Source organism: Megascapheus bottae, chromosome 1, assembly GCF_031878675.1.
Source record: "Megascapheus bottae isolate mThoBot1 chromosome 1, mThoBot2.hap1, whole genome shotgun sequence".
Taxonomy (NCBI): Eukaryota; Metazoa; Chordata; class Mammalia; order Rodentia; family Geomyidae; genus Megascapheus; species Megascapheus bottae.
In genome coordinates, this window is record NC_143509.1 from 86,809,380 (window position 1) to 86,834,199 (window position 24,820).

The window sequence follows — 24,820 nt, forward strand, 5'->3', positions numbered from 1 at the left end:
CATATATTGACATGTCAAATGAAACTCCTTTAAATGACTAATGGAGGCTCTTTTTTTTTAATTGACAAAAATAAAAAAGAAAAGTAAATAATAGGTATTTTATGATGAAAGTATGCCCATGTATTTATTAGTGATGGAAGAGAGGAAAAATTAGAAATTAAATGATTTGTTAAGTTTTTAAAAATTTTCATAGGCTATTTTTGTTATCAGTATTACACATAAAAAGTAGACTTGTATACTTCATAAGTATGAATCAGAAATAATATAGGATTTCATCCATTTAGATGGAGTAAACTTTCTTTAAGCATGTATGCTGTTTATAAAAAATTGAACTTTAAATATGGAAACTCTGTAAGAGTAGATAATTGTTGCATCTCAGAAAGATTTTACAACTGTGTGTAAACATGTTAGTTTACTAAAAAAACAGGTAGAGCGGGTGTCATGTTACTGTAGATGATGTGATTTAAAGGCCCTTGTTTCAGAGTCTTGAGCAGTATGTACAATGCATAGGCAAATATTGAATGAATAAATAAATGTTTGCCACTGGGCATTTTACCACGTTCCAGTATAGTCACTAGGATAGCAGATTATCCTGTACATGTTTATACAATCATCCTTTCTCTGAGTCTCTTCCTAAGGGCTCAGATCAATGTCTGGTCTTTTATGTAAGAGCAGCAAAGGCTTAAGTCTCTCAATTACATCAGATCTTGGGATAATCTATAGTTTGCTTTTCCATTTTTTTTCTTTTCTTTACTTACCCCAGTCATGAGGTAAGTCTCTTTTGTTGAGATCCCTTGCCCTGTGCTCTCTTAGGTAAAGGAATTCTGTGCATCTGTTAGGTAAAGAGCTGCTAACAGCATTCCTGTAAGGCATCATGCAATGTCACTATGCATGTGTCTTTTGGGGCACAAGGCTCCCTCATGGTTCTTCTCATGGCTGCTTGAACTTCTTGGGACCGCTCTGCCCCTTCTTTCTCTGGTCCCTCTTCCTCTTCCTCAATCTCTTTTAGGAGGAATCGAAGTTATATATTCTGGAAACACACTTATATATGATTGTAAGCAAAATATAAGATCATGAAAATGCTGAAACAGGGAAGTACTTGATTATATTTGTGAATCCAAACATTTTTCTGAAGACTATTTGAAGGATAGTTTAAAAGCAGGAAGAGAGGCTGAGAATAGTGGTTTCAGTCTATTTTCCCAGTGCTTCCAAGAGAGGGCCAGTTGGAAAGATACCTTGATCTTCCACATATATACAAAGGAGATTATGAGATTCCATGTAAATGTATGGAAAGCCATGAATACGAAAGCATTGCTAGGTAGACAGGATTTATGGGACTTGATTAAATATTTTATCTATCAGTAGAGGGAAGGCAAATGTGAAATACAGGAATGATCAGCTCCAAAAGAGTATGTGTTGATTTTAGTGAAAAGAAGTTAGTAATGAAAGAAAAAAAAAAGAGATAAAATTACAGAGAAAATGGAGGGCATGGGTTTAAGTTGCTGATGTGTTAGGTTGGTTCAAGAGAATAGTTGATTCTCCATATTGTTATTGCATCTGACTTTGTTACCTGGTGTATTGTATATAGGTTTATTTGTTTATTTGAAACAAGAAAGGAAAGAGGGCAGAATAAGATGACTGGGAGGGAGAGAAAGGAAGGAAATGGAGAAAAAAGCATGAGAAGGGATATCAATGTGTGAGACGAAGTGCACATACTTTCTAGTGAACGTAACTGTAACCCCTCTATACATTACCCTGACAATAAAAAATAAAATTAAAGGGGGTAGAGAAATGGGGACAAAAACATGAGAAAGGGTAGCAATGTTTGTGAAGTAATGCATCTTCTATCTGGTGAATATAATGTACCCTTCTATTAATTACAATAAAATATATTAAAAATAAAATAAAATTTTAAAAAGGAGAATAGTAGAGTCTAAAAGAACCATCAGTGAACTGAGAATCATTATTGAGGTGTGATCAAATTCTTTCAAGGTCTAATAAAAAAAAACTAGCATAGAATATACAATATCATATATTTATTTTTATTATTAAAATTTGAGTATATCACAGTTTTTAATATTTACACTTAAAAAAGAATAGCTCTACAGTTGTTGAAATTAGTTTAAGTAGGTTTAAGAGTGACCAAATATTGTTATAAGTCATTTTTTTTTGGCCAGTCCTGGGCTTGACTCAGGGCCTGAGCACTGTCCTTGGACTTTCTCAAGGCTAGAGCTCTACCACTTGAGCCTCAGCACCATTTCCAGCTTTTTTGTATGTATGTGGTACCAAGGAATCGAACCCGGGTCTTCACGCATTTTTTTTTTTTGTCTGTTGTAGGGCTTAAACTCAGGCTCTGGGCATTATCTCTGAGCCTCTAGAAGGCTAGCATTCTACAACTTGAGCTACAGCACCATTTCTGCTTGCTGAGTGGTTAACTGGAGATATGAGTCTCACTGGAACTTTTTCTACTGGGGCTTCCCCAGACCCGTTTCCTGCGTGGCTAGGATTACAGATGTGAGCTTCCAACACCAGGCTATCAGTACTTTTATAAGAAATAATGGAGTAAGTAAAAGGATCTGCAACAATATTTACTAATATTCTGAGTCAAGAATTCCCAATATCAACATAATTTCCCAGCAAAACGGAGTATACATATTACTTGTACAAACTGGTTCAATGGAAAGACTTTCCATTAATATTAACTTATTAATATATACATGTTCAAAACTGTCTTGTGTATGAGGATGTCATTTTGCACATTTTTATGTTTGTAAAATAAAGCATATGCCATACATATCAAAGCCTTACGTTGTAACCTTTTGTTTTCTTTTCTTTTCTTTTTGCCAGTCCCACGGCTTGAACTCAGGGCCTGAGCACTGTTCTTGGGCTTTCTTAAGGCTAGAGCTCTACCACATAAGCCACAACACCATTTTCAGCTTTTTCTATGTATGTGCTACTAAGAAATTGAACCCGGGTCTTCATGCATGCTAGGCAAGCACTGTCCCACAAGGCCAAACTCCCAGCCCATAACATTTTCTAATATGCACAATTATGTAGCATTTAATAAATATACATTTTACTTACAACACCTGTGAACAGTAGAGGTATGAACTTGTATGTACAAACATTTTTTGATTTGTATTTACAAAATATTCCTCTTCTATTTGGTGTTATTGACCAAGGAAACTTATATTATCTATAGATACAACTGAGGAGAATTTTCAGACATTTTATTCTGTGAGAGTAATCTTCTGTATCATGTCAGGCAGACTTTCAGATTCCAGATCTTCTTTGCCATTATCTGAATTTTCTGATGACATATAACAACCCGAGTCTCTTGGGCAATCATCTAACTGTGATGTACTTGAAGAAATGTCTGGGCTTAAGGATAAGGACTCAGATTCATTTACTTGCTCTTCAATGACTGTGGATGGAAGAAAAAGGAAGGGTTAGTGAAAGCCAAGGAGAGTTTTATTTACCTGTCATTCACTTTCACGTATTATCCCATTTTTAATGTTCTAACCTTGAGTTCATTACAGTGGAAGCTTCAGTGAGTAAAAGATATATTTATTTGTTATAAAAGAGATACATACATACGAAGGTTTTCTTAGAACACAAATTGTGTCTTTCATGGTTTAGTTTCAGTTTCATGAATTTGATGTGAACAACCCACAGAAGCAAAGGTTAATGTAGGCTCTTGTTTAGTTGATAATACGTTGTATCTACACATATCTAGCAATCTTTGTGAACAATTTTGAAATCATGATGATGTAAATCCATAAGCAAATATTCACTATTGGGAGCCATGTACAATAGAATTTCAAACACTTAGAATATAATACAACTTAAAGGATCTAGTATTTTTCTATGTCAGCCTTCAGTAGGAAAAGACAATTATATGTGTTTTATAGATTGATTCAGGTCATTGTCTTCTATATTCAACATATTCTATTATATATTATATATGCTATAAATATATTCCATTTAGTCTATGTATATTACATATTAAAATATTTTATATTATTTTATATTAATATTGAAACTCTGAAATTTGTTTCTAAAGACCCAACATTACACAGTGTTAGTCATCACAGGATTCTGTTAATATTAGCTATCTCTTTGTCATCGTAAAGGGTTTTTGCCCTTCCAGATCGGTAGTTCTCTGTATCATAAATCGAATTTTTGAGAAGAAATGAATAACCGACTACTAGTTTTCAGCTGCATTTAGCACATCCTCCTCTTTAACTTTTCCATCCCTGGGCTTCTTCACTTTAACCATTTGAAGAGTCCCACAGTGGAAGATTCACACATATAAAGAAGGATCTCTAGGATATAGAAGCATAAGCCATATAATAAATGATTGTTGTCCTTAAGGTACTATGTTATCTCTCATCTCTTTTGCTGTCCCTTGGTTATCTCATATTGTTACAGTATCTCACTTTGTTACCTGATATATTGGATATATTTGTATTTGGTTATTTGAAATTGGGTAGGGAAGGGGGGAAAACAAGATGAGGGGTGGGGGTGGAGGGGAGGGAAATGGGGACCAAGACATGTGAAAGGGTATCAATGTATGGGAATTAATGTACCATCTATCTGGCAACCCTTCTATTAATTAAAATAAAAAATATATGAAAAAAAAGAAGGCTTGAAGAAGAACTCTTCCTTCAGATACTTGATTCCATTCTGAGGTATTTACTCAATTCCCATGCAAAGAAAATAACCCAAATTTCTAAGACCTGAAACAAGGAAACTGTATAATAACTTTTCACACCCCAGAATTCTGAGAGTCCTTAATTTTAATATGTTTATATTTTCTTCGTTATGCTTTAGCTACATGAAACATTTTCTATTTATCAGTCATAACAATATTGAAGTTGTCAAGATTCTTTGAAGTCATCTTTTTGGATAATCCCCTATTACTTGGTTTTCAACCTTTCTTTTATGAAATGGGACTCTATTTTATAAGGAATTGCTTTTTTCGTTGTTTCTGCTTCTCTGTATTATTGCCTTGAAGTGAAAGGAGCAGTTTCTGGTACATTATCCAATGTCTCTAGAAAAGGCCAGAGGAAATAGGCCTTTGATATGCATCCTAACATATTAACTATGAACACCATATTTGAAATGTGACCTTGTTGGTTTACAACGGTGATAAGGATAAGGCCACACCTCCTTAGATTAATTCTAGTCTGTTGAAATGTAAAGAGCCAAGCAATTTCCCTTCAAATTAGTATCCTTTGCTATAATAAGAGCTGTTCAATCTCGTTATTCTCTTTAGGTTTATTACCAGTTGTAGGATTCTCTTGAAGATAGAGGCCTTGTTTACTTAAAACCTGATTTCTAAAATCATTTTCTTTCAAAATTAATATTTAGATTATCATTTCATCTTAAGACGTCTCTACACATTCACTGCAAATGGTAAGATAAGTGAAAAATAGATTCTGCCCAAGCCATTGCTTAATAGCAGTAATGAAAACATGTGTTGTTAAAATTTCCACCCAAGGAATGTCATATCACATTCATTCAGTTGTAAGAATTGATGTATTTTAAATACAGATAATTTACCAAAGAACTCTTAAATCTACCTTTTTCTTTATAAAAAGGAAACAGTTTCTCAGTATGGAAGTTATGTAGCACAGTAATTTACAGAACAGCAGTAATTTGCTAAATGATTTCCTAGTGCAATGAAAACATGACTGTGTCTCCTCAAATGCTTCCCACCAGGCTTGCAATAATTTCAGGCAGGTGATCAGCTGGAACCCCTCAACTGTAACTATAAAAAAGAGGCAGATCATTATGTTTTATTATGGAGATGAAAGCTATATGGTATCTAATCTTTGTATTCAGAGAGTCAAGATTTTCCTCTTGTTTCTTTTCATCCTGACACTAATAATAGGGATTAGCACAAAGATAGGTCTTGTGTTAGAGATGAATTTTTTTTTTAGAGGAGATAAATTCATACGAATGCATTCACATTTTCTTTCTAAGTCATTTAGTCCCTCCATGTGGCCATGAAGCACAGTAATGCTAACTGGCCTACCCAGAAATTGAAACCACAACCTTCATCAGTTTTGTTCCATGGTCCAATCATCTGAGCTAACCACGCAAACAACACATAGGAATAAGAAAGAGTTTGCCTTCAAAATTACAGACTTATTAGATATCTGAGTACAACTTTTAATACTAAAATATTTGGGATAATATAAATTTAATAAAAGTACACATTCTATCATTAAAATTGTATGCAAAAGAATATATATAAATGTAAATGTTACTATATTTCTTTTCTTTCTTTTTTTTTTTTTTTTGTGGCTCATGGGGCTTGAACCTGGCCTTGTTGCTGTCCCTGAGTTCTTCAGCTCAAGGCTTGAGCCAAGCCCCACTTCCCATTTTCTAGAGGTTAATGGAGATAAGAGTCACAAGTCCTTTTGTGCCCGGGCTGGCTTTGAACCTTGAGCCTCAGATCTCAGCCTCCAGAGTAGATAGGATTACAGGCATGAGCGCTGCACCTGGCTTCTATGTTTCTTATATAAATCATGTACAATGCTTTCTATTTTAATTTGTAAATAATGAAAAGTAAAATAAAATAGCTTTAAAAAATATAGCCTTCAGGGCTGGGAATGTGGCTTAGTGGTAAAATGCTACCTTAGCGTGCATGAAGCCCTGAATTCAATTCCTCAGTACAACATAAACAAAAAAATTGGAAGTGGTGCAGTGATTCAAGTCGTAGAGTAGTAGCCTTGAGCAAAAAGAAGCTCAGGGACAGTATACAGGCCTTGAGTTCAAGCCCTAGGACTGACAAATATATATATATATATATATATATATGTACGTATATATGTGCATGTGACCCTCAGTGGTTTGTGAATATCCCAAAGGCTACATACATATTTTCAGTATGAGTATGCTAAATAATTGTAAATAATTATTGATATGTCTCTTGTTACTATGACCTGATTACATGCATGATATGAATTCCAGAAACCAGCATTGTTCTGAATTTGGTGTAGCTAAACCAAAACTAACAAGAAAGGATTATTTAGTAAATATTTTATTATCAATTACTAATTTGAATATTAAAATATTTTATCTCCTACAAAAGCAGTAGATTATATAAAGCCCATGGATCAAAATTATAGATTTTAAGATAGTCATCATTGTTGGAAAAAAAGTGGCATGGTGATTAAAACATAAGACAGCTAATATAATTATTCATAAAATAATTATATTTGAGTTGTGACATTTCATTAATTAAGTGTGGCAATCTCAATTATAATAAAAGTGAAGAAATATGTAAGAAAATAGAACTAGATTCTCATTCTAGGAAAATGTTCTCAGTACTCTAAGAAGAGAATCCTTCCTGTATTCCCCTTGTAGAAAATTGTCCCAGGGGTTTCTTTACCCAAATCTTCAGAATCTGAATATATTGTCTTTGTTAATCCTCTTTTTCAAATATCAATAACACAGCTTAGAATAAATAAAGCAATAAATAATGTTTTAGTAAAAAAGTGATGTTCAGACTGAGGAAAGAAAAATGAAAGATAAAAAAGAAATTGTTTAAAATTCAATTAAAGATGCTTCATAAGTAGCCCTCCTCTTCCTTTTTCTATTCTGGCACTATCCTCAAAAAGACAAGCAAAAATACACACCTTAGTCTTTTACAATCCTCACCCTCATGTTCTGCATCCATTTAAGTCACTCAAAAAGAAATAATTTAGTCATTGTACAAGCTTCTATGGCTAGATTTTTGTACAGAAAGTTTTATTTTTTTTTCATTTAGGAAAATAATTTAAAAATAACAGCAGGGCTCCCAGCTACATTTTATTTCATCTTAAACATGCCCTTAAACAACTTGAGGACTGTAGATTTCTAACAAAAGGTAGCATTTGGTACTTATTTTACTTTATTACAAACCTCTTTTCTTGAAAAATAACACAAAATAAAGAATAGAAATCCATCTATGGAGGTCATGAGAGAACGTGGAGTTGAAATCACTCTTCCTCTATTTGCTTGCTTTGTGGCCTAGGACCATAACTGGTTCTCTAATGAGTCATGTACTGTAGAGAACATCTCATTCACACCCCGGTGATGTTTACTTCCACTGTATTGATAAGTCAAAGGGGCAGTGTCATTCTCAATGGAGAACACAGTCACTGAGCTATATGTTGACAATAGATTGGGGGAATTCCCCCTCCAGACAACTCACTCTGGGTTTTGGTCCCTGGAAATTTCTACTGCCAGTTGAACTGTTGTTATTTTTGACTATTGTGATGATGAGCAAATGAGATTGTCAACTGCCATTGTTCATTATTTAATTAGAAGCTTAGGGAAATCAATTATATATTTCTGATAGATTAATTTGTCCTGTCTACTTGAACAAGCTGATAACATGCCATGTAACTGATTTTTCAATTCTTACTATCCTCATGAAGCTTGCCTTGCCACATAAAATTAACACTGACTAAAAGTTTTAGGCTTTTGTCCTGTCTTATGCAGTTTTAATACTTAGGACTAGTGAAAGGAGAAAAAAAGAAGAAAATGTAAGAAGATAGAAATAAAACCATGCTTTCCTACTGAGATGATGAAAAACTAATCTCAGGTCATTATATATTTTTTCACTATAATAAGATTTATCCTGCATAACTTTCTATTTGTTTCCATTTTTTAATATTCTTAGGATGTATTTCCATGTCAATATATGGAAAGTACTATGTTACTCTCTTAATACTTTTCCATATCCTGGAGATGGGCCTATATTCTCTAATTTAACAAATTCATTATTGGTGGAAGTCTATGTAGTTGTATACTAGCTACAAATGTTTAAACTAATTTTTTTATTTTGAATTTAGTAGTATTAATTCTTGAAACTATAAATTTCTGGATACAAAAAGTATGCACGTTTTAAACTGTGTTTTTTACATTGCTCCTCTCCAAAAGTCTACAACAGTTTTACACACACACACACACACACACACACACACACACACACACACACACACAAAGTTAGCATATACAAAAAATAACTGTGATGATACATGCCAATCAATACCTATCTGCTTATTTCAAAACTTGTGTGCATGGTGTGAGGTAAGATTGGAGGGATCTTTAATTCTTATCAAAAGGATAAAAATCTTTCTATTTGCAAATCTCTTCACCCTCTCCCACAACATTTGTTAATTCTAGAAGCATTTGTTAGACATGTTCAGGATGGCTATGGGAAACAGAGCACCACAATGGTTTCATTATGAAACCAGTTACAATAATAGTGCATTACACAAGCAACTGAAGTAGTGCTCTGTTTATACACATTACCAACATATTTAGATGATTTAGGTAAAAAAAATCCGTAAATTCTGCTGTATGGTAAAGGAGAAACTGTGTATCATAAATGAAATCTTACTGGAGCCAAAAACTGGAGAAATTAACTTGCATAAAGCCAATCAGCTATGACTAGGAATAGATATCAAATACATATTTATAAATATACAAGTGATATGCCTGCACCTTATACACATGGGTAGATACTATGTCTTTCCTTAAAAGCTGTGCATTTCTGGAATCTAGATTGAACTCACGTGGCACATAGGTTGGCAGCCTGGGTACCTGGGTACACATGTCAGGGGCTGGGGCACCAGGCTAGGCTGGCACACTGTTAGGCCAACTGCAGGACTGGAGCTTGGCATTGCTGCTGATCTGCCCTAGTGGAAACTCCCGTACCAGGTTCTGACAACTCCCCTCTCCATTTTTCCTGTGTCATTTTGGGCAGGCAGGCAGGCACCACTCAGGACGGGTTAGGTATAAAGGGTTGCTATGACACAGCAAGAGCCCATGGCTTTACACACCAGGTCCTCCTCCTCTCTACCCCTTTCTCCTCCTCTTTGTTTGGCACTGCAACCAGACTTTACAAGGTACCTCAAAAAATTGAATATAGATTCTATAAAGTTTGTTCATTGTTAGTGTTTTAATTTTAATTAAAGATAATATCCCTCTAGGGGAAAGCAACCTATTGCCAGAACCCATATTTTTCAGGGACAATAGTAAAACTTCTGATCCGTGTGATTATAGGATACATCAACACTTCTAAAAGGAGACAAGTACAAAACAGAAAATATACACTATAAATAGCAGGTTATGTATCTTATTCTGAACAAGTATTTTGAATAAGGTAAAGGATTATGATTTTCCCTGATTCTAGGACTTGAACATAGAGTCTGAATGCTGTCCCTGAGCTTCTTTAGCTCAATGCTAGCTCTCTACTTGAGCCACAGCTCCACTTTGAATGTTTTTTTTTTTTTTTTTTTTTTTCGTTTTTAGTAGTGCTTTGGAGAGTCTCTCAGACTTGCCTGCTCACGCTGCCTATAATCTGAGTCCTCAGATCTCAGCCTCCTTAGTAGCTAGGCATGAGCAGTGCCTGGCTGGCAAAGGGGCTTATAAGGTTGGGTTTTTACAAATCTTCCCACTTTTTCTTTGCCTCTCCTAGTTTTCATTGGTGTTTATTCCCAAAGGAGAATCATTTTTAAACTCTCATAATAAATACAAAAACCTTAATGTGCACAAAATAAACACTTCATTTGCTTCTTCAGAAATTAGATCTCAACACCAATTTTTCTTCTTTCTCTAACTTTATTTAGATTCCCAGGTGAGAAAGCAAATTCTACGCAGTTCTAATGCAACCTCAGATAAATTCTGAATATCTCTGCTTGTTTTTCTTGGGACGTGGAACCCCCAAATCATTCTCTCTCTAGTGGTAATCTTGTGTGTATAGACATCCTTTGTCAGTCTTTTTATCAGCATCTTTACCTCCTGCCAAACAGTGACCTAAAAGGTTTAATCCAGTTTACCTTTTCAAGGTCAAAGTACAAACTATACTAATAAACTCTGGGCTAAGAGGAAAGGAAATCTTTGTTCTAAATCATAGATTTCAGTTTTCTCTTTGTCTTGTTCCTATATTTTTAATTTCTCTAGATATATTAAAGACACCTTTGGAACCTGTGGTCTTTCTATATTTTCATAATATTTTAAACTCTTACCCACAAAACATATGCCAAATTTGTTCAGAAAGCAGAAACTTTCCAAGTTCACAGCCTAACACACAAGTTCACAGCCTATCACAAGCCTAAACTAGGCATTCCTCAAACTGATATTATTCAGTGATCGAAATAAAAATGGATACATAAAATCCTGCTCAATATATGAATTTCATTCTTACCAAAAACACTATTTTTTAACCTGTGAGTGTGCATGAATTTGTTTTTAATAATGTCTCCATTTTATATAACCATATATTCAATGATATTATCATTCAAGGTACATGAAGGTTGTATTTTTAATCTTTAGCATGGTTGTAGAAGATATGATTCACAAAGTAAAGGACAGATAAAAATAAGCCTGCAGACGCATGATGCCAAATCATCAGAATTCACCATCTTATCAACAAATGGCAGTCATTCTTCTTTATTTCTTGAGCAAAGCAGTTTCATAAAAGATAAATAGCTTTCAGTCACAATACCATAACGCAAGTTATGCATCTTTTTGACATGTATATTCTAATACTACTTTAGACCATAAGATTAAAATAAGAAAAAAAATTCAGGTTGTATGTTTGCAAGTAACACTGGTAGAATCTCTATTTTTCATCTCTCAGAATTTGGCTTTTTGTGTATATTTCATATATTACTAGGCAATATATGAATTTTATTTTATTTTATTATTTTTCTTCACATTTTATTGTAATTAATAGGATTACAGTTATATTCACCAGATAGAAGGTGCATTTCTTCACAAATATTTACACCCCTTCTCATGTTTTTGTCTCCATTTTCCTCACCCCACCCTTCCCTTCTTCTTGTTTCCCCCCTTCCCTTTCCTATATTGTAACAATATGAGAATAACTAAGGGACAAAAAAAGAGATGAGAAATAACATAGTACATTAAAAACAACAATCACACATTATATGGCTCTTGTTTCCATATCCTGGAGGTCCTTTCATTTAGCCTCATCCTATATGGCTCTTATGTATCTAGGTTTGGAGCTATTGTAATCCTCTGCTCGGAGAGTCTAAGGTTTGTACTAATTATTACAAATTAGGGAAACCATTCAAATACAACTTTTTTAAAAGTTTTGTTTCAGGAAATACTATCTGAGATTTACGCTCTTTCATATGTCATACAACGAAAGTCACTCCACTCTTACAGATGATACATTTTGTCTTCACACACTAGGATATGTTTTGAATGGACTCAACCATCTAAGTTCTACATATATGAGTTTCAGAAAGGTACTCAGCTATTCACATTTCAGTTGTCCCATCATGCACTGGAAAAATTGAGCCAACTGGTTAAAAAATAATACTTAGCCCTCATACTGTTGTTATCTACACATCATTACTCTTTGGCCAACATAGACACTAAGCAGGTAGTGAAGGAGGTAAAGGGAAGAAATGAAGAGCATATGTGACTTTGATTTAAACTCATCTTTCCGTTGTGTTCCTGCAGCGTACTATTTTACTGAAAGCATTCTTTCTTTCACAAACCCTCCTGGGAGATAGCCAAGTTGGCCTCTCACCTTTCAGAGTCATTTTGTCACCAGGTTTTGTTCTCATACACTAACTTCCAGGTTATTTTTATGTGTGTGTATGTATGTATATGTGTATATGTTATTTTAAAGGTCTCACTCTGGTTGCTCAGATTGACTGCAAGAATTCTAGGTCATTGTGCCTCAACCTCCAGAATGCTGAGTTTCACTCTCACTTTCTGAAATGAAACCATGACACAAAGACCTGGAAAAACCTGACGAACTACCCTACAATTTGAATTTCCCAATGTCTTCTATTTATCTAGCTGTTTGAAACTTACCGCTGAATTACTTACTCATCTGAAAGTTAGGAAACAAACCCATATCTACATGTATGGAATTAAAGAAGAAAAACATTTATTTTTACCTGTTCAGCCCTTATTTTTCTCCCTCCTATACCCCATATTTTCGAGGATATTAGCATGACACTGAACATAATGAATAAAAAATTTATACATCTAGATTTTAATCAAACATTGTTTAGTGAGTTATGGTAACTTGAAATGAGATGATATAAAAGAAACTGCTTTGGAGCACACTGCCATAGGACTTAGTTTGGGCTTGTAAATTAACTGCTTTCTTTCCCCCCCCCCAATTGTATTTTATTGTCGGGTGATGTAGGGAGGAGTTAGTTACATTAGTCAGGTAGTGGGCATATTCCTTCTTAAACATTGATACTCCTTCCCATGTTTTTCTCCCAGTCCCCCCCTACCCCTTCCCAGTTATGTTAGTCTTCATTTGCCTCCATGATTCACTGTCCTCTTGTATTAGTCTCTTGGCTCCAAAACTTCAGAGAAAGCATATGAAAACCTAGATCTAAAGGTGAAATAAGTTCTCTTGGTGTTGAATTAGTCATGAATGTGAAAGCCCTTGGAATAGGATGAAGCTCTAGGAGAACTCAAGATAGAAAGTAAGAATGAAGTAAGGAACAGTTTCTAAAAATGTAAATGAAATGCTACCACATAAAAAGCAAATGCATAGCAAGTGAGGAGGCGTCAGTTTCGTAGGATTTCCCGGAGGAGATACAGGATAGCCCACAAAGGAAGTCATGAGGTCTGAGTGCTAAATACGGCTTTCCTCTTTTACTCTTCATCTGGCTGTTGCTTACAGTGTTAGAAAGTAGAGATTAGCCTTGGAATAGTAGTTGGAATCAAAATTCTAAATATGCCAAGGATTTGCACTTAGAAGAATTACTTATGATCATCATATCTCATCCTCAAATGAGAAACATGGAGTGCTGTGTGAAGAGTGCGAAATAAGATAATAAATACATTGGCCAAAAGATTTTCATAGAACATGTGTTCAAATAAAATAAGAGTTGCTATCAGTTTTACTTGGAAAGATAAGCTTGGTGAATACAAATTATTTTTCATCTCAAATATTAGACACTTTTCCCTGTTTTTTATCATCACTATTTTTTACAGTTTGTTATACCTTAAAGTCAGGCTGGGATCCCCTGCTTGAGGAGATTAATAGGAAGGATGTTCTGGCTGGGTAATTATAAAAGTAAAAGCTCCAACCCAGTTGACATAGCTAATATTTTGCTATAAGTGAATCTGTATGCATTATTCCACCTTCACTATACACTTACAAATACAGAAAACCATCTTAGATAATAAAAAGTAAGAGCTGAATATTTTTGCAAGCCATTATAACGTTTTCACAGAGTGTTATAAACACATACAAGATGTGACTATATGGTAATGAAGTGAATTTTCCTGTGTGGCACAAAGCCTCATTAGCTTAGAGCCATGCTCTGTGTTGTTCTACAGAAGCCATGTGTTACATTTCTCACTAATGGCTCATGCTGTCACTAAATATTTGTCTCTAACCTCCCTCAGTATTTGGGAATGCAGGAATCCACTTGCTTGTAAATTAATAGCTCTGCAGAATCAAAATGAGGGACCCAGAGAGAAGTCCTTTTATTTCCTGAGAATGCAATGAACAGAAAGAAATCATTTCCTTAATTACAGATTTGATCAGAGTTGTTGTTCTTGAGGTTATATGAAAATTCTTATTTTATGAAAGAGCACATTATAGATGGTTCTCAGTAAATTCATTGAGGGCTGTACTCTTAATGGTTTTGCTACTTAAAGTACAAATACTAGGAAGAAAAGAAAAACAACAGGTCTGCACACTTACTTTCCTCATCAAGGAGGTTTTCAGCAGCTGTTAGTAGCCTCAACCTGTCTTCTGGGTTGGCGATGTTTAATTCAATGAGATGACTCTCTGTTATATCCTTTAAATCTTCCAGAGTCTCATAACCGTTGAGCAAAAGTGTTGAGGTATATTCCTGTGGAGGAGAAAAATAAGTACCGTATTATATAAAGAAGCCATATTTAAATATTTTATTTTTAGTTATTTTAGGGTTAAGGAAAGTAGAGAGATATGGATAGAAGATGAATGATGCTTGTCTTTACAATTTTGGCTTCACGCCATTTTAGTTGTACCAGCTGTCCTAATTCTAACTCCAGGGCTTTAAGGAGGATGCTGTATAATTTTCACCTCTGGAAGGACAAATGTATAGAAAGAATTACCTTCAGCTGTAACACTGCTAAACCAACTTAATAACTGAATTCTTCATCCTTTTTGTTCTTTTCACTTCTGACTAGTTACACTGATTCTGGTAACATTTCTTTAAGTCTATGGATAAAATATCTTCATGAGTATATTACAGTAATATTTCTTATTTTCTGTCTCTTCTTGTTCGCTTAATCAACAAAACAACAACTTCTATTACCTTCTTTGGTAGACAGAAACGAATTTGAAAAATCATATGACTTTGCATTTTGGTTGAAATGCATTTTATACACCTAATGAATCTCAGATTTCTATTAAATACAACTACACTCCATTTGGGACAAATATTATTTCCTTCTCTCTTTCTGTTTATATATATATATATGCATGTGTGTGTATATATGCATAGATACGTGTATTTGAGAGATGCTGACATTTGCATCATTTATCAATTTAAAATTTAAAATTCATAGACTTCTGATTTTAAAATCTATGTTATTTATACAACCCCTGTTTTCTCTAACTGAATAAAAAAATGCAAATTGAGTAGAATACTTTTACAACTTCCTCAGAAAAACTCTTCCATTTATATCATAATTTCAATATCCTTATTTTAGTTACTAAAATTGAATAAGAGGAAGTTGAAGAGTTTTAAGTAATCAGGAAGAACTTATTACTTTAAAATGTAAAAAGTAAAAAAAGACTTGCAATTTTAAAAAATAGTTTGTCCTAGAAGAGCATGGAATTTGACAACTTAATATAAAAAATTCCTTTCTGACACAACCATCTAGCTGTGACTTGAGGTTAAGATTTTACACCCAAGTTTTTTCCCCTAAACTATAGAACTAATAAGTTGCAAAGGCACAACTGGAACCTATACTTTCTCCAAATACTGTCCCATATGTGTTATACCAATAATAGCATAGGAATGTATTGCGTTAAGAATTCAGATCATGTGGGGCTGGGAGTTTGGCCTAATGGTCGAGTGCTTGCCTAGCATGCATGAAGACCCGGGTTTGATTCCTTGGTACCACATACATAGAAAAAAAAGCCAGAAATGGTGCTGTGGCTCATGTGACAGAGCTCTAGCCTTGAGAAAAAGTCCAAGGACAGTGCTCAGGCCCTGAGATCAAGCCCAGGACTGGCAAAAAAAAAAAAAAAATTCAGATCATGTGTCTATAAACAGCTAAGTAACCAGATAATTCATACAAAGAAAGTTTTAATTGGCTATTTTCTTTATTAATGATAAAATGTCAAAGCACTACCGAGTAAATTTTAGAAATAGATTGTATTGTTGAGGTAGTTCTAGAAATCTATCAAGTGAGAGTATATATTGTATACATCATTTAACAAAGCAGATATTTTAAAAAGTATCTTATGTTACTATAACAAGAAGATACTAGATTATAAAAATAGACAAAATATTTCCTCACCACACTCATTATGAGGATTAATAATGACTGTTTGGTAACAAATAATTTTTGGAATGATTATATTTAGTTATCATCTCTGTAAAAATTATCATTTTTCTTTCACTTTTCCTTTCATTTCTATAGATTTTCACTTTATCATTCTCATTTAGAGATGGTAACTTGGTTCTTATATTTTCTAGATATGTCACATTTTTCATTATACTTTCTGAACATTAATCTTGTCACTAAGTACCACTATGGTTTTAGTCCAAGGGATGTTATATCAAGACCTGTCATTGAATAATAAAACTAATAAAGGAGATACAAGGACTGTTCTAGCAAAACAGGTTTTTTTTGCTGTCTCATAATTTTTTAACTTAACAACAGAAATATTCATTTGATTTCTTAATCCATCTGTATATCACCAACACTAAAGAGATTAGCTAACCTGAAGATGTATCTTTTCTAAGAACTCCTTCAGAGTCTTGGGAATTTTGCTTGTAGTCCTTCGATGTGTCCTTATTTTCCTGGGGGCTGCTTCCTCTTCTGAGATGACATCCACATAGATAAATTTGAAGTTTCCTACCTTATTGTTCAACATTCCTGTCCACATCCCCATTGGTGTTTTGCAGATAATATCTATGATGTCTCCTTTCTAAGGGCAAAGACATATACAAATCAATTTTCTAAGAGCTAGAGTGGTATAAAAACTGGAAGAAAGAATGGAATTATGGAAAACTAGAAAACGACATTATTGTAAGTGTTCAGTGGTAACAGAACATATCTGAGATCACTTGTTTAAAGAAATCATTTGCTAATAATAATGAACAAACCTGTGCATTTTTACAAGGAAAGCTTCCAAATGCAGTTGATAATACATTTTTCTATATGAAATTATCAATTCATATTTTAGAGCACCCTGTAATTTATAACTATTTTCCATGCATAGTTATTTTTTTACTTGTAACATACTTCTTAGATTAATAATCTAATATAATAAAATGGGGGTTTGGCAGGAGATTAGGACACCTGATAGATGAGAACTGTGAATTTAATATAATCAAATAAAATCACACCCTGATTCACTGCTCTTGATGGAATAACTTGTAACCCGAAGCATGGCTCTACTGATCTACAGTGATGTAGCTAGTGAAAAATAACACTAATTCTAACTAATAGCAGTAAAAATAACTCTAAGCACCCAGGACCAGCCCCTTTCATGAGTAGGAGCAGGAGTGACACATAACAGAGGTTCCAGGGATCAATGACACAGTTTTCAAGAGTGGTTATTTCTAATGCTGGTAGAGTATAAGAAAAGTTTGAGGTCTTAAGACTTTGGGGGTAATATTCCAATTCTCGAGCCTGCACTGTCTCCTCACTCCAGAGAATGCTTTCACTTGCATGAATAAACCCATTCTCACTAACTTTCCTGTCTGGCCTACAATGCTTTCTCTAACAAAACCAAGAACCTTCTGATCCTGTCCCCAGTGACCTGGATCCTATGAGGGCATGGTATTATTGCTTTATATTTGACTGAGACATATGGAATGGGGGCCTGGAGCGTAGCCTAGTGGTAGAGTGCTTGCCTCTCATGGACAAAGCCCTGGGTTCGATTCCTTAGTACCACACATATAAAAAAAAAAAAAAACCAGGAAATGATGCTGTGGCACAAGTGGCAGAGTGTTAGCTTTGAGCAAATGTGTCCAAAGACAAGTGCCCAGGCCCTGAGTTCAAGCCTGACTGGCAAAAAAAAAAAATGGAATGGCAAATAAGTTCCCAGGAGAGCTTATATGAAGGTTATGAGAAAATTGGAACTCAAGCCCGAGTTGTCTGAACATAAAGATGATGCACTTTTCTTTCCTATCACTAAATTCACATTGAAACATCAAGACACCACTCCTCAAGGGGCTCTCCATCATTTTAGTTCATCTGAAAAAAAAATCTTCCACAGTATGAAATAAAACAAATAAATCTCAGGATTAGTTTATCTATGTAAAGGAATGACATTACACAGAATTTATCAAATATGTAAAATATGTTTGTACTAAGTAGGTTACTTAACCCTTTTGTTTTTAGTTGGACTTGAACTCAGGCTCTGGGCACTGGCCCTGAGCATTATCACCTAAGGTGAGTGCTGTATTACTTGGAGCCACACACCACTAGTGTAAGTTAATTCTTAAGGCGCTAACATTAAGAGGAGAAAATATTTAGATTGTGCTCCACAACATTTCCATTGAAGGATGAAGAAGGATATGAATATTCAAACCAAGTGATATTGAAAATTTTTTTAACTCAGACCATATTTGGCCACAAGAAGCCAATGATTTATATTGTAAATACAATGGATTTCTATGCAAATAAATGTCTAAATTTGAGTCAAAATGACTTTTTTTGAGCCATAACTTCCTATAGATTCAATATTTTGCCATTTTGAGGATCTATATCCTTAAACAAACAGGATCTTAAAACTGCTACTCATATTTTTTCTTACTGATCTGTTAGTATATAATTTGTATAAAATGAGAATTTTGTTTATAACAGTAGAATTTAGTGAGGTTAAAAGCTGTGAAATGTGTAAATTTATAAGTTTATAAGACATAAAACTTCAGATAATTTCATGTGGCTCAAAGCTTCTGAGTTCGGAATATGTAGAAGGAATGCTAGGCAGAATGCCACCTGGGAAAGCTCCTTATTATTCATGGAAACAAACTCAAAAGGTACCGGGGTTGCCTAGTCAAAAGGGACTCCATCTTCCTTTTGTCTTTTTCTGGATTATTATTATTATTATTATTATCATTATTATCATTATTATCATTATTATTTTGGCACTCAGAACTAGGCACCTCCAGTACCTGTGAGGTTTCAGCTTTCAGAAAATGGCCAAAATGATTTGAACTTGTATTGCTATCTAATGCTAACTTATGCTCCTAGACTTAACCAACTAATCCCTCTTACCCCACAGCCAATGTTTCTGGGAAGACATTAACATGCTTATTTCCTCTTCTTATTCTTCCTGGCATCAAAGCAGCATTTGGCAAACCATTCATAAAACAAGTATGAGGTGAACTTACCTTGATTTTGAGGGAGTCGTTGTCATAGGGACTTGGGGTAAAATCTGTGTGCACTCTGGCACGGCCACAGAACGGTCCTGAGTATGGAACGTCATCGTCCAGTCGGAAGCTGTTCCGGTTACTTGTGCCATCTGAACAGCTAGTTATACCACCTGTTGAAAGAAGAGGGCTTGGGTTTTGTTGCTGTTGTCTTTTAAACAGTTCTCATTTAAGGCTCCTAGCATTTCAGCCTTCTTTTGGACCCTGTGAATTCTAGTTTTGTTTTAATTCTGTCATTTAAGCTATTTCTGATCTTTGGTTTTACTGCCAAAAGATGACTGAGTCTCCTGTCAGTAACTCATACTTCAAATACCTTCTTATGTTTTCTATGATTTGATCCACTGTATATTAGTATGCCAAATAATAAACACTTGGCAAAGAGAGACAAGCAAGGTATAGGTTTGGCTCTTGCCTAAGCCTGATAATTTCATACATGAACCAAGACACAGGTTGATAACAATAGTTTAATCTTTATGTGTTACTGATCATGAATGATCTAAGCATGATACCACCTGATTCCCTACAACTTAAGACAGTTATGAATAAAATTCTCCCCCCACCCAGTTCTTACTGCATACCCCAGTTCTCACTGTGAATAAGGCAACAGCTGTGTAATAAAGGTGATACATTTGCCTTGTAATGAGATTAGGAGAGAGAGAGGAAGTGTATCATAAGGGCTGGACCAGTAAGGGGTTTGCAGGCATTCTAAACTGGTTGTAAAAGCTGCTCCACACTCCTTCATTGTCTCATTTTTTGCTCTCGAACTTCAGGAAAACAAAAACAAGGAAAACAGAAACAAAAGCAGGAAAGAGATTTCATTTTGTGGCTTGCCTAAGGCAAGAATGGCTCTCCATAGAGAAGTTCAGGTCTTGTCTCACATCCTTAGTATTACTTCACTTTCCCCGCAGGCTCCATTCAAGGACTAGACAGCCCAGGCTTTAGTGCCATCCATTAAGACATTATGGCAAAGATCCTTTGAGTTATTCCATTTTGTGTGTGTGAACTTGTGTAAAAGAAAGGTGAATTACCTCTAATCATAGAAATATACTTGTATAAAACAAGTATCAAGCAGTCACCCACCATTTCCATGAATGAACCCACGCCCAGGTTTTCCTGTTAAAAGTTTCATACATTCATCATCACAATTTGGAAGTTTAAAAACTGCCAATAGAAGTGAATGCTAGTGAAACATAAATTTCACACACAGAATGCCAGTGTGTCTGTTAAGCTTTTTTCACCAAATAAGTCTTCCCACTGCCAATGAGAACATAAGCTGGACAGAGGAAGGCCGAGAGAACGCAGTGAAAGTATTTATGGATACATGTGAAAATGGAATTAAGAAAATTGAGGTGATGAGTAGAGTTGGGAGAGATGAGCGAGAATGATGAAAAGGATGATCCTGATGCACATTCATAGTACTCGTAAACATGTGGAGTTGATATGTATAACTATTTAAAGATAACAAAACCCGTAGGAATAAAATGTAGGATAGTTGAAACATCTCTTTGTCACCCATTATTAAATCAGGTGGTTTAAAAGGAAATGGAAACAAGCAAAATAAAAACAAGATGAAAACAAAAATCAGCAAGACCCTGGTGGCTCACATGTATAAACCCTAGCTACTCAGAGGGTTGAGATCTGAGGATTATGATTTGAAGCCATATAGGGCAGGAAAAAAATCCATGAGACTCATATTTCCAGTTAATTAGGAAAAAGCCAGAAGTAGAACTGTGGCACAAGTGCTAAAGTGCTAGCCTTGAGCAAAAAAAGCTATGGGACAGCACCCAGGCCCTGAGTTTAACCTCCAGGACACACACACACACACACACACACACACACACACACACACCCCACACACACACACACACACACACACACCACACACACACATAAATAAAATTATTCAAGCATAGTGAAAAGCCCTGAACACAACAGAGGATGTATACTAGATTATATATGAAAGTTACAAAGCACCATACAGTATTAGTACTTTTAGGAAATGTCACAGAAACTTGATATTTTCCTTCTTAGAAATACATTGTTTATTAGAAATATCTTGTTAGTCATTTGTGGATTTTTTAAGATTAATTAGTGACATATCTCTCATATATATATAAGCATTACTTTTGCATACTCCTTTTTTATTCTTTCATGACAAAAAGTAAATGAATTGATAAAAATACCCTGCAATTTTTCAAAGTACTTGAGAGAAAGAAATTGAGGAAAGTGAGGAATTAGAATAAGGAGAGGAGACAGGAAAGATGAAAGGAAAGACAAAGAAAGGGAAAGAAGGATGGAGGAAGAGAGACAAAATACAGGCTGTAACTTTCAGAAGATTTTACTTCTCAGACTATTTAAAATTGTTTTCAACTTTTGACTCAAGGTAATACTACTTCTTATCAGCATACCTTTGTTCCCTTATTTGCTCTGTTGCTGTTGTTTCAGGGATTCAAATTTAATACAATAGTAAGTACATATAGATTCTATACATTCTAACGATTTACCATTCCTATTATAAAACGACTGCCACCTTGTTCTAATTTGATAAAGAAGCCCAGAGGGGCACATATGTTGTTTTCAATTAATTGAATAAGGATCTTGCCCCCTGCTCATTAGCCTTACTTGATGAGCTCAGTCCACTGTAGAGACTATCCATGGAGTCACTGGCTTTGAGAGAACCCTTCTCAGTATGGGTCCCAGTCAGCGGGTAACTGTTCCGATGGGGGAGGGCATCCTCTCCGTGTTCCTCAGCCTTCAGAAAGAAGCATGTCAGAGGTTAAGTGCTGAGAGCAGAGTTCCGTGGAAATGTTCACTGTGTGCATTGACTTAACAAACAAGTCATATTGTAACAAGAAAATACTGAGGAATACATCCGCATACCATATGAGCGTCATCGATCTTTCGTTCAGTTTTGAGCAAACTGTTTTAGAGTTTATTTGGAAAAAAATTCCTTCGATGAGACATTCTTTATTGTGGCATGCGACAGAAATTGTGATTTTATTTTTTGCAAGAAAAAATGAATACCTTATCAACACCATAGAATCCGAATGCTTAGATTTAGTGATGTCTATGCATTATTTGTAAAAGTACCTTTTACTTTGTTTTCTTTTTCATCTATTTACCCTCATTACTAACTCTTTGAGATCTGATGGTATGCACAGCTTTAAACTCTGCACAGTTGTTTCATGTCAGTTATTTGCACCCTACCAGATCACTAGATATGAATAAAACATTCACACTTTGCAATTCTACAGCAAGGCCTATCTAAGAAGCTTTACAAATCTCATACAGTACTTGCCACCTAGTCAAGTGAAAAACAAATCTTGCATAAAATTAGAAAAGACAGACAATTTCAAAACAAATTACATTTCTTTGAGAACAGCTCAAATGTTTTCCATATTTACATGATTAGGACAAAGCCTATGAATTTCTTAATAGTCATCAGAAGGTAATTCAATATCCCCATTTTGAGCATTTCTGAGCAGTAATAAAACTTTAAAATCTATATATAATGTAGAGTTGGTTTGTTCATTTCTGCATTCAGTTGTTCAGCAGAGGCTTATAGAACACAGTAAAGCAGTGTTAGGAGAACTTGGAAGCTACAGTACATATAGCAATAGGATAAAATGTGCTGTAGTGCTAAGAATTCTAGTATGTATAGACAATGTAGACTGTGTGTATATGGATTTTCATTTTACATGTTTTGGAAGTCATGCATAAATAAAATAAGACAACCTTAGAGGATGAGAAGTGAGATAAAGGAAGTACATTGTATAATGTGAGAGAATTAGGGAGGAAGGTTATTTTAGGTGGGTAAGAGGTGAATTGGATGACAGATAAGATAACCTCCAAAGACCTCTACTTTACATATGCTCTGAATTATAAGAAGCAATCATTTATGTGAGGTACAAGAAATAGTTTCTAATTCAAAAGATCTATAAGAGCAAAAATAACTAAAGGTATGATCAACTTGGATTGTGCAAGTAGTAAGAGAAAGGAAAGCACTAACATAGAGATAGAATAGACTAGAACACATTTGTGACGAGCCACATGTGCCAATCAAATCCCTTGCTGTGGGGCCCTGCTTTATTGATTGCAATGTGTATTATGGGATGGAAATCAATCATGAATGCCAGGAGCTGGATGTTACAGTGTGTGTATATTTCCTTTTCCTTCTAAAGCTTATATTTTCAATGTATGGTACTCAGTGCAGGAAACTTCATATATATTAGAAGTGAGGGCTTTGGGAGATGATTAGAAATCTACAGATCATCTAAGATCAATTGGAATGAAGGCTCCATGACTGAAAGCCAGTGGAGATTATTAGAAGAAACAGAGAGAGAGCAGAATGTGCACGTGCATATCTTCATTCATTTTCCCGAGGTAGCTGGCAAACCTTGGTACACTGCCGCTAAGGCCATCACAAAATAGGCTCTTGTGATTGGAGATGATAAGCCCAAGCCATATTAAATTTCTACTTTGTATAATTCACCCAGTTCATGATATTTGTTACTAGCAACAGTAAACTGGTGAATATACTAGCAGCTAGCTGCTGGCATTTCTACTCTTCGTCTACAACTCAATTTACACTGAAGCCCCATTCCTTCCAGTGACTGGAAAGCAGAGGAATTAAATGACTCCAGTCTAGTGGAACAAGAGGCTCCAATAATAGGAAAACTTGGTTCAAGCATTCCTCATCAGCCTGGTCCAGTTTTCTCAGAACTAGATTAAAAGCTAACTGCTCTTTCACGGATCTTTTCACTAATATAAGGCAAACTTATATTATGGTCAGATTTTTTTCTCGATGTTTATTCTGCTTATTTATACCTCATAGATAAGCACATTATCCACAACAATTTTTGTTTTTATCTATTGAGCCTTTTTAGGGAGAGGTGATACTAGTATTTGCACCCAGGGTATTTTTGCTAGGCAGACTCTCTTCCACTTGAATCATACCACTAGTTCTTCTTGTCTGTGTATTTTTTGTTATATTACAAATAGAGTTTTATGTATTTGTCAGGGACCAGGATTCGAACTAGATTTTCCTGCATTCCTTATATTGCTGGAAACACAGTTGCACCCAGTTGTACACCATTATATGTGGTTTATTATCAAGGTTAGCCTTAAGCCTTATCCTCCTGTTCTCTGCCTCTTATGTACTAGCTGGAGTTAGAGGCATGAACAGGATTTTTTGAGTCTACCTT

General features: G+C 34.9%; 1 protein-coding gene across 1 annotated transcript in view; it reads right to left on the reverse strand.

Annotated features, from left to right (window-relative positions):
* Positions 1–2,106: 2,106 nt before the first annotated feature.
* Positions 2,107–24,820, reverse strand: part of Samsn1 (SAM domain, SH3 domain and nuclear localization signals 1) — a 134,721-nt gene continuing 112,007 nt past the window's right edge. The window contains exons 17-21 of the mRNA XM_090331159.1: positions 22,239–22,368; positions 19,578–19,729; positions 16,955–17,161; positions 14,717–14,867; positions 2,107–3,424 (exon numbers count right to left, since the gene is read on the reverse strand). Coding sequence (XP_090187285.1) covers positions 3,231–3,424; positions 14,717–14,867; positions 16,955–17,161; positions 19,578–19,729; positions 22,239–22,368 — 834 coding nt within the window. The 3' untranslated portion in view covers positions 2,107–3,230. The remainder of the gene's footprint in view (positions 3,425–14,716; positions 14,868–16,954; positions 17,162–19,577; positions 19,730–22,238; positions 22,369–24,820) is intronic.